Here is a 15576-nt window from a genome sequence, read left to right on the forward strand (position 1 = left end):
ACTACAACCAGGAGGAGCGAGCAAATGATTCTGCAGAAGAAGAAAGACCAATAAGAGCAAGCTAAAGTTAAATGCAGTGTACACATAGCCAATAGAATAATGACAGAATGCCTTTGTTTATGTGCCATTTGCATATTGTGTAGTATAATTAATGGCTGGGCAACTCGGAAGTAGAGTACGTCTGCTGGTGGGAACAGAGACGTACAGAGGTGTATTGAGAGGGACCCGAGACCCAGGTGATGGATTAGATTTGTGTGTTAGGAATAAATCCACTCGTGTGTGAAAATGCCAGCTTCCTGATACCTTTCTATTGCAGAACGAGCGCGCAAATTGTTGGATGAGTGGCAGTTGGGTAAGGTCACAAATTGGAGTCAGATTAGTAACTCGCGTTCAAGTTAAATTAGAAAAATATTCCAACAACGACAAAGATAAACATTTTACTGCGATGTGTGTTGAGGGAATTTAGTACCAAAAAAATTCTCCAAATTTTTCTCTTTCGGAGAAAAAGTGTAAACAATTAGATTATACCCCAAATTCTAGATTTAAAAAGCCACGTGCATGCATGAAAAAAAAAAAACAGGAGCAAAACTGAAACGTTGGTATTGATCTCGCAGTAGAATCGTTTCGATATTGACGATATCGATAATAGTGCAATTTGGATTGATTCACCCACCAGTTGTGAATGGGTGTCACAGGAACTTTGCAAATGTTAGCGGTCCTTCACAGATTACTGGCTGCGATGCACAGATAGGCGCATGCACATTATACGTAGTAGTATATGCACACACATTATAGTACATACAGTACAGTACCTATACCTACACACACATTATATATACAGTACATATATCTAAAAAGGTGTGTGTACTTATGAGCCCCTCCTTGGGGGCTCATGAAACAGAAAAATCGATGCTCACCGTTGCCATTGTGCTGACATTGTACTCCAGCTGCTGGATGTGTTTTTGCAGTCTGGTGACTTCTGACACCATGGGATCCATGGACCCTGTGGCACCAGCAAATAACACGTTAAATCCCCAAATGCACCCAATTATGCTCATTACCCTTAAAAGTTGTTGTCATTGGGGGCCGCAGGAGGCCAGTGGTAACTTCTGGATTTTGGCAGTATAGTAGCAACCCCAAACCCATTAATTTCATCACCACTCAATTTCAACAGTTTTGTTAGAAAAATATTCCTGCTTGGTGGGCTACCAAGATGATTATAATACATCAAAATGGCACAATCAATTCTGGAGCTTTTCTTTTTAATGAAAACTGTACATTTGTTGCAACATATATCTACAACGACATATCTTGTTATCAAACAGGGATGAGAATGACAAATGTGAAAATCGACGATCGAGGGTTCTTCCGACAGCTCTTCGCTTTGGCCTGGACATCCACTTTTTGATTTCCATATTACCGTAATTTTCGGACTATAAGTCGCATTTCTTTTCATAGTTTGGGTGGGGGGGCAACTGATATATGATTTTTTTCACAAATTTTCAAAATTAAAAAATCTGCGATGTAGTGAAACCGCGATAAACGAACCGCGATGTAGCAAGGGATTACTGTCATTTAAACTGCAAGTGACGTCACCGACATACATAAAGTACAAAGGATTCGATCACAATGGATTTAATGAATTGAGTTGACACAGATGGTTTGACAAAAGTGTTATTTATGTAATACATACTTGAATAACAATGTTACGTCAGGCCTGTTCTCAGCTCCTCGTTTGTATGTCACATTAGCATACCGTATCGTTTAGCCTGTTGTTGCTGGTTCATGTCTGTTTTTGGTGTTGGATTTTGACAAATAAATTTGCCCCAAAAGTGCAACTTATACTCCTGTGCGATTTATATATGTTTTTTTCACTTTATTGTGCATTTAATGGCTAGTGCGACTTATACTCCGGAGCGATTTATAGTCCGAAAATTACGATATGCATTTTGTGTGCCCTCTTTGCATCCATTGCAGCCTGGTGATCCTGAAAGGGGGATGCTTCCATCTGTGGTCCCTTCTCAAGGTTTCTCATTTTTACCCTGGTAGTTTTCTTTTTTTTTTTTTAGTTTTTCCTTGCCCTTTTGGGAGCTCAAGATCAGGGGATGCTTTGAGAATAATTGTCAATTGTTTGTCTATGTGAAGCCCTTTGAGACTGCTTGTGATTTAGGGCTATACAAATAAACTTGACTTGAAAAGTAGCCGGGGGTCGGGGGTCAATGACATACATATCCCTAGATCTATCTAACTAAATAACTCGTCTGCAAGTGATGAAAACCCAATCGCAAATTCACATTGTGGCAGTGTAAAAACACTTACTTCGCCGCGTAAATTAAGTTAACAAATGGAAATGATGTGACGAAAATAGAGCCAAAATGCTGTCGAAAATAAGGCGGATGTTGTTGCATCACTGCTGCCAGTTAGGTTTACAGAGACAAGCTGATTTCCATACGTTGCCGTCGCGGCGGGTGGGCGAATGCTCGTGAGTCGCCGAGGCTAACGTTGCTCGGCCGCTTCCCTACACCCCCCCCCCCAAATATATCAACATTTCTCTCAACGGATTTACACAATTCTTGATAATGATACTTTTGACGGAAAAAACCCATGGAAATCCGCGGTTCCGCGAAAAATTCTCATCCCTGACAATCTGATCTCTTTGGTGTGATTTGGCATGAAATAACCCTACACTCTCCTTGAGCTTTGACAACAGACGCAGTTTGTTTAGCATGCTTACTGTTTACCAACAATTAGTTACCATTTCCAATGTAACACATCTTAATATGATAGCTAGTCTACAAACACACACGTGGCGTTGTTTACAGAAAGGATGACAAATTCGATCGATGGATTCAATGATTTGGAGTGACACAGATGGTTTGATAAACGTGTTCTTTATGTTAGTTATTTGAATAACTGTTAATGTTACGTCAGGCCCGTTCTCAGCTCCTCGTTTGTGTTTATGTCACGTTAGTATAACGTATTGTTTAGCCTGTTGTTGCTGGTTCATGTCTGTTCTTGATGGTGGATTTTCTTAAAAGATTTCCCCCAAAATGCGACTTAAACTCCGATGCGACTTATATGTTTTTTTCCCCTTTATGGTGCATTTTATGGCTGATGCGACTTGTACTCTGGAGCGACTTTTAGTCCGAAAAATACGGTACGTTCTAACTCTGTGACGTGCGATGAGGTTCATGACTGGGGAGGCACTGACGTCATCCCCCCCACCCCGGTAAAATTAGTTCGACACCTAACCATGTTACAAAAAAGATTGGGGAATGATGCTCTAGAGTAGCTTTTTCATTATTTAATTTGAACTATTATAATTAAAATCCCATATCATCAGTCTTCACACATCAACATACTCGATAAAGCACATGGATTCAAAAACTTGTTTTCGATTGTGCGTACAACTCCGTTTGAAAAGACATTCTCTGAAGTCCCGTTGTCCGAATCAAACCTTTTAACTCCGGAGTTGGTCTTCCTTTACTGATGACCTCCTGCTTTGACCGAAAATCCACGATTGAAAATGGTTTGGAGATGTAATCTTCCATTGTAAAACGAAATGTAAAAACAAAAACAAAAAAAGTAAAACGAAATAAATGGACGACTGCTCCTCAGTTGTTCACTGTAAATTTGAACTTGAGATCACGTATTCTACAGGTGGGCATGACGCATCCCGAGAGCACTAGCACCCCCTGCCATAAGGCTGGAGAACCTTTTTTTCGTTGCCTCCGTAAGGTCTCTTTTCAAAGTCGTTTTGTTCATCAAAAGAAACACGACGCTACAGACAGATGACATAAAAACACTAGATATCATATACATCAGCCTAACTATGGAAATTAGTTAATGTCGCCACAGTGTTTGAACACTTAGACATAGAGACAGACAGCAGTTCAGTCTAACTGCATAGCCTGTCACACTTAGACATAGAGACAGACAGCAGTTCAGTCTAACTGCATAGCCTGTCAGCGGAGACAGACGTGTGATTATGCAATCCTCAGAGGAGGCAAGGTAGAAAGTTGGCTCCTCCGAGCAAATTGTCATAGATTTTCAAATAACTACAAAAATTCCGCGATTTTGGTTCAAAATGATACAAAACTACTGAAATTAAAAGAAAAATGACATTATAATAAAAACAATTGGATTTATTTTTTCCCCTTTTCATGATAGCAGGGGAGGCACGGCCTCCCTTGCCTCCTCTGACCACATGTCACTGTTCTAACTAGATGAAAGGTTAAAAACATGTTACCTTGGAGCTGAGCAATGAACTAGATTACTGTCCTTCCCAAAGATAACCAATTCCAAGGCACTGCCTGTGTTAAAATATGTGTGAAGCATCAGGATGAGGCGTTAAAACTACTGTAATTTTCGGACTATAAGTCGCTCCGGAGTATAAGTCGCACCAGCCATAAAATGCACAATAAAGTGAAAAAAAACATATATAAATCGCACAGGAGTATAAGTCGCACTTTTGGGGCAAATTTATTTGTCAAAATCTAACACCAAAAACAGACATGAACCAGCAACAACAGGCTAAACGATACAGTATGCTAACGTAACATACACAAACGAGGAGCTGAGAACGGGCCTGACGTAACATTCAGAGTTATTCAAGTAAGTATTACATAAATAACACGTTTATCAAACCATCTGTGTCACTCCAATTTATTAAATCCATCGATCGTGCTTTATGTAAACAATGCCGCGTATGCGCCGCATATGCTCACGTCGGAGCCGTTGTAAGTTGCATTTCAAATTATTCCAGACCCATACAACGATATATAAAGTATATTTCAAATAACTGTCATATTAAAACAATATTATCAAACCATCTGTGTCACTTCAAATCATTAAATCCATCGATCAAATTACTTGTTTATGTCAACAACGCCGCGCGTGGGCCCTGACATCAGCCTTGTCGTTATTCCACAGATCTATTATATAACTATATTGTAACGTTAACAAAGTACAAGCAAAGACGTGGGTTTGGTAAATGGGTCTTTATTTAACAAAACAAGAGTTCAACGAGGCAACAACTACTGAACTTCCAGCCACAGAGGTGGAAGAGAGCTCCATAGAATAGGACCGGGCGTGCGTAAAAGCCATGTCTGAGCCCCATCCACCGTCCACGGACAGCCATCCGGCCGAGCCCCGGCCCCCGACTTCCATCCATGGAGGTGAAAGAGAGCTCTGTCAAGTCGGACCGGGCGTGCGTAAAAGCCATAATAGATTTTCAAACCTTCTGTGTCACTCCAAATCATTAAATCCTTCAAACTCTTCGTCCTCCGTGTCACAAACAAAGTCGCTAATGATGTCGGTAGTACGTGGGGCCCTTCGTCATCTTCGTCATCCCGTGATCGAATCTTTGTCCTTTAAATAAAAAAACTGCCGCGCTGCAGACGTCACTTGAAATTCAAATTACAGCAATCCCTTGCTACATTGCGCTTCGTTGATCGCGGTTTCTCCTTTTTTTTTTAAGTTTGAAAATTTTTGAACAAATTCACATATAAGTCGCTCCTCAGTATAAGTCGCCCCCCCACCCAAACTAAGAAAAAAAAACGCGATTTATAGTCCGAAAATTACAGTACTTCGAAAACTGACATGACGTGCTTCTTTGGAAAAAGTCAATGACTGCAGTGTCAACTTTCCACCAAAAAGGAAAGCCAATACACTCTGAAAATGGTGATGAATGGTTTAGCAAGTGTACAACAGACTAAACCAGAATGTGGACTGTAAATGTTTGAGTGGCTGCCGTAACAATGAAGGCCGGAACTGTCTCGGTAAAAAGAAAAAAAATTGATGAAGCTGACGGGTGATTTTTTTTTCCCCCAGCCCTATTGTAAGGTCTGACTGTGTTATGTGAGCATTAGAAACTTGCACACATGCAACCAGATGATGACAACAGATACCGGGAAAATCAGGGTACTGGATGATACATGAATAAACAGAAAGAAAATAAGGTTGATTTTGTGGGGACGTATTATCCAAAGGGTAATTGGAAGTTTTTAAACCCATATTTGCGACACCTCTCACAGGGTGAGAAGCTCGGTCATCCGGGAGAGACTCTGAGTAGAGCCGCTGCTCCTCCACGTTGAGAGGAGCCAGATGAGGTGGCTTGGGCATCTCATCAGGATGCTTCCTGGACGCCTCTCTGAGACCCAGGACGCGCTGGAGAGACTATGTCTCTCGGCTGGCCTGGGAACGCCTTGGGCTCCCCCGGGATGAGCTGGATGAAGTGGCTGGGGAGAGGGATGTCTGGGAGTCCCTCCTGAAGCTACTGCCCCCACGGCCCGACCCCGGATGAGCGGAAGAAGATGGATGGATGGATTTGCGACACCGGGAAACAATTTGTGTTTACTGCATGGACATTAGTTGTTGATGTGCGATCTGACCGCACCGAATGTCCGACTTCCATATTTCAACTTCCAAGACTCAAAAATAAAATACCTTGATACAATAGGATAATTATTTTTTTGTTTTTGTTTTTTAAAGTTGGTCCAGCCCTTAATTATACACAACTGTACTTTTTCTTTATTACCTTGCAATGACTCATAGTTCTGCCTTTCCCAATTGAGCTCTTCCTGCACCTGGTGTATTTTCTGTCTCAAGTCCTGGACATCCAGCACTTTGAGGACCAGGTGGTCCACATCTGTGCTACGAAATGCTGATTCGCCGGTGACATATGGTTGATGCTGTGGAGTTTTGTTTACCTCTGGCATCTGCACACAAGACACCACCAAAATCAGATACTGTCCCCACCACGAGGTTCCATATGTCAAATCTAAAAACTATGTAAAAACATGATCATCGTTATCAATAAAAATGAGCATAATAAATACTTTACATTTTAATTTTTTGATCAACTATAATAATTTGAAATATAAAGTCCTTTTAACATAGAGTAGTACCTTGACGTTTAGGATATATAGCTTCCAAAGTTTTGTTTTTTTAACCCGGTGCTTCTCTATACACATCACAATTATGTTTTTTAAACTACTATTGATCAGGCAGGCCATTTTCTCTTTTCTCAAGTCATGCTTATGTTACCTATTTTTGATTCCAGTGCTAATTTTGTCCATACGTAATTACTCAGTCAAATTCATCCGAGCTGCTAGCCAAAGTAGCAGTAAATTGTTTTCAGCCCCCGTTTCTGCCCACCATTTGTATTCTGATTGGAAGAGATGTTGCAAAGATGCACTTAACACGTCCCATTCCTACTACATTCTAGCAGTCTGGACAGCTTTACTGTGATGAGGGGCGAAGACAACAGTGCATGCAACTGGGCGCACATGACATTTTCCATAAGGTAACAACTACGTTGAGTTCTCAATGACTTGTTTCTTCATCCCAAGCCGTCAATGCAGCTCACTCGACCTCACTTCAGCCAACATGATACACATATGCTTGTATGTAGAAAATGAATAACACAACCTTTGGGCATAAGAAATAAAATTAAAGAAGAAGCGTAAGAAATAGCCTTACAACCTCAAGCAGGGCCCTCTCTTTGCGCAGCATGTCCCTCACCATCACTGCAAACCGCAGCGGCTGATGCTGAAATATACTCTGGAAGACATCACAGGTATTACTTTGTACAGTTCATTCTTGTTTTGCATTCATCTCAAAAGTCTGGTTGGACAATACTGGGCTAACTTTTTGTTTGGTGGTATACAACCCACGTTTACAGTGGAAATTTTTTATTGTATTTTTTTCAACAAGTTAAAAAAAATTAAAAATGTTTTTTTCTTTTCCATAATGGTCATCATTCATATGCTGATTTTCACAATTTTGTGGGCGGAACTTTTATTGTAACCTGTGTATGTGTGTGTGTTTTTTTTCCAATCAGGTCAAATTTCCCTCTGCAATACTTTGACAGGATTATTACCATCTAAGACATGAAAGTTTATTTGTATTTTATCTTAGGTATTATATTTCAAATGCATTTGGCCGCGTAAAAATATATATAAAAAATTGATAGCTCAAAACTATTTTTGCATTGAACGTAATGCAACCATATCAACAATTTACAATTGACTGTGTAGCAGGGGTCACCCACACACCGTCCAATATGCTATTTATTACGTGTTGCTCTACTGACAGAGTAATCAAAACATTAAAGATGTATTGACACCAAAATTTATTTTAGACTTTTATTTGTTGCTTTGGCCACTTAGACAAATAATTTCAACAGTGGACCCTCAGTAGGGTCCTTGAGGTTACCCAACCAGTCTACATGTGTTTTGTGGACTTGGAGAAGGCCATGTCCCTCTGGGAGTTCTGTGGGAGGCACTTTGGGAAATGAACCTGCTCATATGGGCTCTTTGGTCCCTATATCACCAATGTAAGAGTTTGGCTCGCATTGCCGGCATAAGTCGAACTCGTTTCCAGTAAAGGAATATAAGAGTTTGATCTTAAAGTAGTTCATTAGCCATCTTGTGTATGAGAGTATGAAACTGTAAAGTGCTGAGTGTGTGACGGTGGAGACAAAACAAGATATGTGGGCAAGGATGTGCACGAATGAAATGTTCCAGATTAAACAATGACGCAGGAGCAGCAAGGAGTACAAGATGACCCAGGGGCAGCGGGTAGATAACAACTAGGGGACCCTGTATGGAAAACTACAACCAGGAGGAGCGAGCAAATGATTCTGCAGAAGAAGAAAGACCAATAAGAGCAAGCTAAAGTTAAATGCAGTGTACACATAGCCAATAGAATAATGACAGAATGCCTTTGTTTATGTGCCATTTGCATATTGTGTAGTATAATTAATGGCTGGGCAACTCGGAAGTAGAGTACGTCTGCTGGTGGCAACAGAGGCGTACAGAGGTGTATTGAGAGGGACCCGAGACCCAGAGGATGTATTAGATTTGGTTGTTAGGAATAAATCCACTCGTGTGTGAAAATACCAGCTTCCTGATACCTTTCTATTGCAGAACGAGCGCGCATATTGTTGGATGAGTGGCAGTTGGGTAAGGTCACAAATTGGAGTCAGATTAGTAACTCGCGTTCAAGTTAAATTAGAAAGATAAATTCCAACAATTTATGGTGACCCCGACGTGATGCAAGAGAGGTAAAAGAGTCTGGGACTCTAAGGAAGTCTGGGACTTCGGTAACCACAAGAGTCTGGGACTCGGGGTCTGGGACCCACGTCCACACCAGGTGACGACCTGATAAAGACGCCACACGTCCGACCGTCTTTCCTCTTGGGCCCACAGTGAGACAAGGTAAGCAGATTCCTTTTCAAATTCTGCATATTGACAACGCTAAATTATAAGAGGAAGGATGAGCGGAACAGTGAAAGTGTGTAGTAGGGTATAAAATCTGGGATTTACCTACTAGAATAGTTTGGAACTATTTGCGGTTACTATACGGTTTAAAATCTGGGATTTACGTATTAGTACAAGTGTGGACTTAGTAGGGTATAAAATCTGGGATTTACCTACTAGAATAGTTTGGAACTATTCGTGGTTACGATACGGTTTAAAATCTGGGATTTACGTATCAGTGTGAGTGTGAGTGTGGAAACTAAAATTGTTCTGTGTGAAAAGTGGTGACGTGATGCAAGAGAGGTAAAAGAGTCTGGGACTCTAAAGAAGTCTGGGACTTCGGTAACCACAAGAGTCTGGGACTCGGGGTCTGGGACCCACGTCCACACCAGGTGACGGCCTGATAAAGACGCCACACGTCCGACCGTCTTTCCTCTTGGGCCCACAGTGAGATAAGGTAAGCAGATTCCTTTTCAAATTCTGCACATTGACAACGCTAAATTACAAGAGGAAGGATGAGCGGAACAGTGAAAGTGTGTAGTAGGGTATAAAATCTGGGATTTACCTACTAGAATAGTTTGGAACTATTTGCGGTTACTATACGGTTTAAATCCTGGGATTTACGTATCAGTACAAGTGTGGACTTAGTAGGGTATAAAATCTGGGATTTACCTACTAGAATAGTTTGGAACTATTCGTGGTTACGATACGGTTTAAAATCTGGGATTTACGTATCAGTGTGAGTGTGAGTGTGAGTGTGAGTGTGGAAACTAAAATTGTTCTGCGTAAAAAGTGGTTGGGAGACACACGAGTGGATTTAAAGAAGGCGAATAAGAGGAAGTGGGATAATGGTCTCGGGTCCCTTCAAATTAAGGGTCCCTTCAAATTAATGGAAGAAAAAGTAAGAAATAAGTGAAAGGCAGGATCCTGATCGAAATAAAAATCTAGATAAACGGATCAAACCCATGTAACAGAATGGGAACCTGGCTGAGAAAAAAAAAAAAAAAAAAAAAAAAAGAAGAAACGGAAATTATCTTAAATGTACAGGAGATATTCGCGTTAAAGGAAAAAGTAAGAGAGAAACACTGAAGTTAAAATTTGCAAAATAAAAGGAAAAGAATTACAAAAAGCGTCTAAAAGTAAAATAGAGAATAAATCAGACAAGTAAGATGAGCAAAAAGGTGTTCTTAGTGTGGTCTTTGTGGTCTTTTATGTTGTGCGCCAAACGTGTGTGTAGGGTGTGTGTGCGTGCGTGTGTATGTGTGGGTGTGTGAGATGTGTGTCCTATGGAAGAAATTAGTCATGGAGAATGTTCAGGAGCCTGTTGAGCGATAATAGGGAAGTTGAGAAGTAGACGATGAGTATGTTTAAGTTGGTTGGAGAAACTAAGATGATCGAGGTGTGGCAGTAGAGAAAATAAGATGTGTGGCAGTAGAGACTATAAAGTGTGTGACAGAAAGTGACTAGAAAGGTGGCCTGATAGGATGAGAATAATAGACAACAAATGTTGTGTAGAAGACAGTGAAAGATGTTGAATGTGAACATGATGAAGGGGAACCGTAAAGTAGGCCTGCCCTTTGAGAGGGTGAGATTGAGGAGCGTGCCTGCGCTTGCGCGTAGTCATGGGTCTGTGCTATGCTCGTGTGTGTGTGTGGTGGGCCGGCATCATGATTGTTGCAGGAAAAGGCCAGCCTGTGGGCAATCAACATTGATGCCACGTCCCCCCTCACACGGGTCACAAGTCATTTTTCAGTAAATAAGGGTTCAAGGGTTTTCTTATTCAGCTCTTCAGAAACAAAAAAGGAGAAGAGTTTTCTGGGTTACATGTTTAAACATTTGCTTGGTAAAAGCAGTGAATGAAATAATTAGGGGGTTATTTTTACACAGAGGAGTAAATGTTTCCAAACGACTTAAATAAATTAAAAATGGCAGCTGATCAATGAAAGTGCTCAAGCCAAACAATGGAATATTAAAATGTGAATTTTCCCAAATTCACGCCAGGTAAAAAAAAAAAAAAAAAAGCAGCTTGTTATAACATTAATATATTTATTTAGATATCTGGTGTATCATGTCCACTTTTTGCTATGGCTGCGGGTGAGGCAGAGAAAGTGTGAGTTTTTCAGAGAAGGTTTGAAGAAGAGTGATGCACATTTGCATAAAGGATAAAAGGCACTGATGAAAAAATATAACCAAAACGTCATCCTCTATGACGTTAGCGCGGCATTATTTGTTTTTATTGTTTGTGAGCTGTGTCTTTGCTGTTTTTTGTGTTGTCTGTGTGCTGTCAGTGTTATGTGTTAAAAGGATGAAATTGGCTAAAATAGGTAAATAAAAATAATTTATTAGACTGTAGTCTATCTGATTTGCAACGCAAAACAAAAGCAATTTGGAAAGATGTGTCAAATTAAATGATAATGTAATCGTATGTAGTAATACGTTATTGCATGTTAGGTGGCCATCAGGGTTGCGGTTTTGTTAACTTTAACAATATGGTATTTGTGAGAAGAGATGAGAGATTAGTTGGCAATTTATATAGAACACTCCCAAAATTATGCTGCATTGTGTTGATTTAAAAAGATCTATTTGGCCTTTGCAGGGTGAGCTACTGTGTTGCATGCATCTGGCCATGGAGAAAGTATGTTGTTTATTTGTGTACTTTGTCAACAACCAATGTAGATGTTAAAGAATGAAATTAATATCTTTAAAATGAATGTGGATTGAGACCACAGGTAAACACCCAAGCAACTACCCTGAAGCTAAGATGATGTTCAGGACGGCGATGCTGAACGGCCTCCCAAATGAGGTGCAAGCGATCATGAGAGTTGATCTGGACATTTGGTCTGTCCGGAACCGAGATTCAAGAGGCATTTGATACACCATTGCCGCATCTACATGGAAAAAGCAAATAAAGATCAAAAGGAAACTGACGCTCTGGCGACTAGTTTGGTTAAATTACAGTTGGCAAAGTTGCATGGTGAGGCAAAACAAGAAAAGGTTAAACAAAAACAGATGTATCAGACTCCAGTGGGGGCTGGACGGGGCTGAGGCCAAGGGTTCCGTGGTGGATACAGAGGGCGAGGTTAAGGCGCCCTCCCAGGACTGGGGCGGAATTGGTTCGCTCCAGGGACTTGCTTCAACTGCGGGGCCCCTGATCACTGGGCGCGAGATTGTAATGGCAACCCACCACCAGCAGGGGCGGAGCAGCAGAACCAGCAAGCAGGGCCACCACACCAAAGTGGACCACAGCAGCCCCGCCCGGGGCCACAGCCGAATCCACATGGGCAGTATTACCAAGCCGACCCGTGGTACGGCCCGGACGAATAGTGGGGCCTGGGAAGCTCGGGAAGCACAGGCCAGGCAGAGCCAATGCTTCGGTTCACAGTGGCAGACACTCCGGTCCAGATGTTGATGGACACTGGAGCAACACATTCATCGATCAACATGCCACGGCCAAGTACAGCGTTGTCGAAACGAGTTACAACGTTGGTCGGCTTCTCGGGACGTCCTCAGACTCTGCCCTTCACTCGACCATTGAAAACGGAAATCACAAACACCGGACAGAAACTATATCATTCATATGTTCATGCAATGGACACACCCATCAACTTGATGGGCAGAGACATGTCAGCATTGAGAGCCCAGATTCTGTGCGGCGAGAAGGGACTTACAGTGACATTTCCTGACGGACAGGTTCTGGAATGCTCCCAGCCTGTGACACCTCAGGGTCAGTGGTTGATGGCACCACTCCCCACAGTACCAGAAACTGCACGAATCTACTGGGCGAGATTGAATCCTGAGACTCCGTTTGGGGGAGGTGTCTACTCCACGTACCTCTTGTGGAAACCGTGGATCCAGGCATTGGCACCGTACCACCCCCCAGTGGATCCATTGCATTGCACTCTATATTATGATAGAGAATCAGATGAGATATATAGAGATGCGTTTGAAGAAATTGAGGGAGATGATTGGACATTACAATCACCATGCATCTTTGTGGGCCCCGAGGGGGTGGCAGCATATGTATAGTTGTCGCCGAAGCAAGAGCAATGGTATCGAATGAGTGAGGAAGGTTTGCCTGTCACTGGCTGTGTCGCCAGGCCATGAGCCCCGCCAATTGGGGCCCATGGTGAAACGATTAACACAACAACATGACTGGATGATGACTGAGATTTCAGATGTGTGGCATTCGGCCGCAACCAAAAGTTACAGAATAATGGCAAAAATGGTAGATGAGTCAGACCTTGAATTGGTCTTCCTGGCCCGCCATCATGGGCGGGAACAGACGGACCATGAGTCTGCACAGGCGATGCTGGATCAAATGCCACAGACCTTGTGGTCACAGGGTCCATTCGATGTTGGTTTTTGTCATACGGTTCAGCCGATCCAATTGGAAGTTGATTGCTCCAGTCCGGTCCGCCGTCCTCAATATCGATGGCCGAAGGAAGCAGCCAAAGGTATGGAGGACCCAGGGGCACAGTGCCTGCCAATGGTGGGCTTAAAGATTGACCGCCCGAACAGGCAGGTCAAGAGAGGGAATGTGACAATGGCGAGCATTGGATCCAAGTCGGACTCGAAAGTGTCTGAACAACGACGACGACGATGCAAATGTTTAAGTTTATTGACTATTTTCAGAAGTGATGGAGCGAAAGAAGAACGAGTGATGGTGTATCAGTCCTGCAATGGAACGGTATGGTAAGAAGCAGAGCAAGATGGTGGTAAGACGCTGACACAGACACAAGAACTACTGCTAAATCTGAAGTGTAAACAACTGACACAGGTGAAAGCTTGGGTGACAATTTTCAACTGGACTCAACAATGGCTTGATTTGTTAGATAAATTGGACAATTATCAACCACGGTACAAGGACTGGCCCTGGGATTGGAAATATCCAGGAGTCATGGTGTAATGAAAATGTGTCTTTGCCAGCAGGAATCCCTCTCGCTCGTGCTGATGTTTGGCTGTGGTGTGGAGCAAAAGTGTTGTACGATAGGCTTCCCTCCAATGCCTCAGGTAAGTGCGCCCTAGTAACGCTGATCATGCCAATTAGTGTGACAGCATTAGACGTGTCCAGAATAAATTGGGAAGGCGTTGGACGGTGGGGAAGAATCCCCTTCCTTTTGAGGAAGAAAAAGGACATGCAAGAATGGTTGAATGCAGGAGACCCCACGTACATAGATGCAATTGGAGTTCCAAGAGGGGTCCCTGATGAATACAAATTGATGAATCAAGTGGCGGCAGGATGGGAGAGTATTTTCCTGCTCATTACAGTAAACAAAAATGTGGACCGGATTAATTATGTCCACTACAATGTCCAACGATTGGCGAACTTCCCCACCTCGGCACTCCAGGTAGTGCATGAGCAATTAGCAGCCACGTCTCTTATGGCATTCCAAAATAGAATAGGTTTAGATATGGTGTTAGCGGAAAGAGGAGGAGTCTGTGGTATTTTTGGGGATCAGTGCTGTACTCTGATTCCCAACAATACGTCTCCTGACGGTCGGCTCACTAAGGCATTGGAGGGTCTGCGCACGCTAAGTAACAAAATGAAGGAGCACTCAGGTGTGAACACCAGTTGGTACTCTGACTGGTTAAACGTCTTTGGCAAATATAAAAGCTTGATTGCATCAGTACTGATTTCTATCGCTGTGTTTGCTGCTATTATGGTGCTATGCGGATGTTGCTGTATTCCATGTATCAGATCATTAACTGTTAAGACAATTGAACGCACGTTGGGGCCACTCCCTCCGGGTGGCCAGTACATGATGATCCCTCAGAAGGACCCCCAGGAGGCGGAGACAGCTGTGGCCCTCCGGGATGTGAGTATGTGAAGGTGGCCTCAGGGACCTGAGGCCATGAGGAGGGTATGAAATTTTGTGTTTAACAATAAAACAAGGTATTCGAGTGATGACCTCAGTGGTCTGAGGTCATGAGAGGGATTAAAGGAATATAAGAGTTTGATCTTAAAGTAGTTCATTAGCCATCTTGTGTATGAGAGTATGAAACTGTAAAGTGCTGAGTGTGTGACGGTGGAGACAAAACAAGATATGTGGGCAAGGATGTGCACGAATGAAATGTTCCAGATTAAACAATGACGCAGGAGCAGCAAGGAGTACAAGATGACCCAGGGGCAGCGGGTAGATAACAACTAGGGGACCCTGTATGGAAAACTACAACCAGGAGGAGCGAGCAAATGATTTTGCAGAAGAAGAAAGACCAATAAGAGCAAGCTAAAGTTAAATGCAGTGTACACATAGCCAATAGAATAATGACAGAATGCCTTTGTTTATGTGCCATTTGCATATTGTGTAGTATA

General features: G+C 42.4%; 1 protein-coding gene across 2 annotated transcripts in view; it reads right to left on the bottom strand.

Annotated features, from left to right (window-relative positions):
• stat6 (signal transducer and activator of transcription 6, interleukin-4 induced) overlaps positions 1 to 15576 on the bottom strand; it is a 76660-nt gene that overhangs the window by 46217 nt on the left and 14867 nt on the right. The window contains exons 4-6 of one of the 2 annotated variants that reach the window (XM_085928828.1): positions 7486 to 7563; positions 6539 to 6719; positions 918 to 1003 (exon numbers count right to left, since the gene is read on the bottom strand). In XM_085928828.1, coding sequence (XP_085784954.1) covers positions 918 to 1003; positions 6539 to 6719; positions 7486 to 7563 — 345 coding nt within the window. Of the gene's footprint in view, positions 1 to 917; positions 1004 to 6538; positions 6720 to 7482; positions 7564 to 15576 lie in introns of both variants that reach the window. The other variant, XM_085928743.1, reaches the window with a different exon arrangement.

The sequence above is a fragment of the Syngnathus leptorhynchus genome, chromosome 1, assembly GCF_054491065.1.
Source record: "Syngnathus leptorhynchus isolate UIUO chromosome 1, UIUO_Slep, whole genome shotgun sequence".
In the NCBI taxonomy this organism is placed as follows: domain Eukaryota; kingdom Metazoa; phylum Chordata; class Actinopteri; order Syngnathiformes; family Syngnathidae; genus Syngnathus; species Syngnathus leptorhynchus.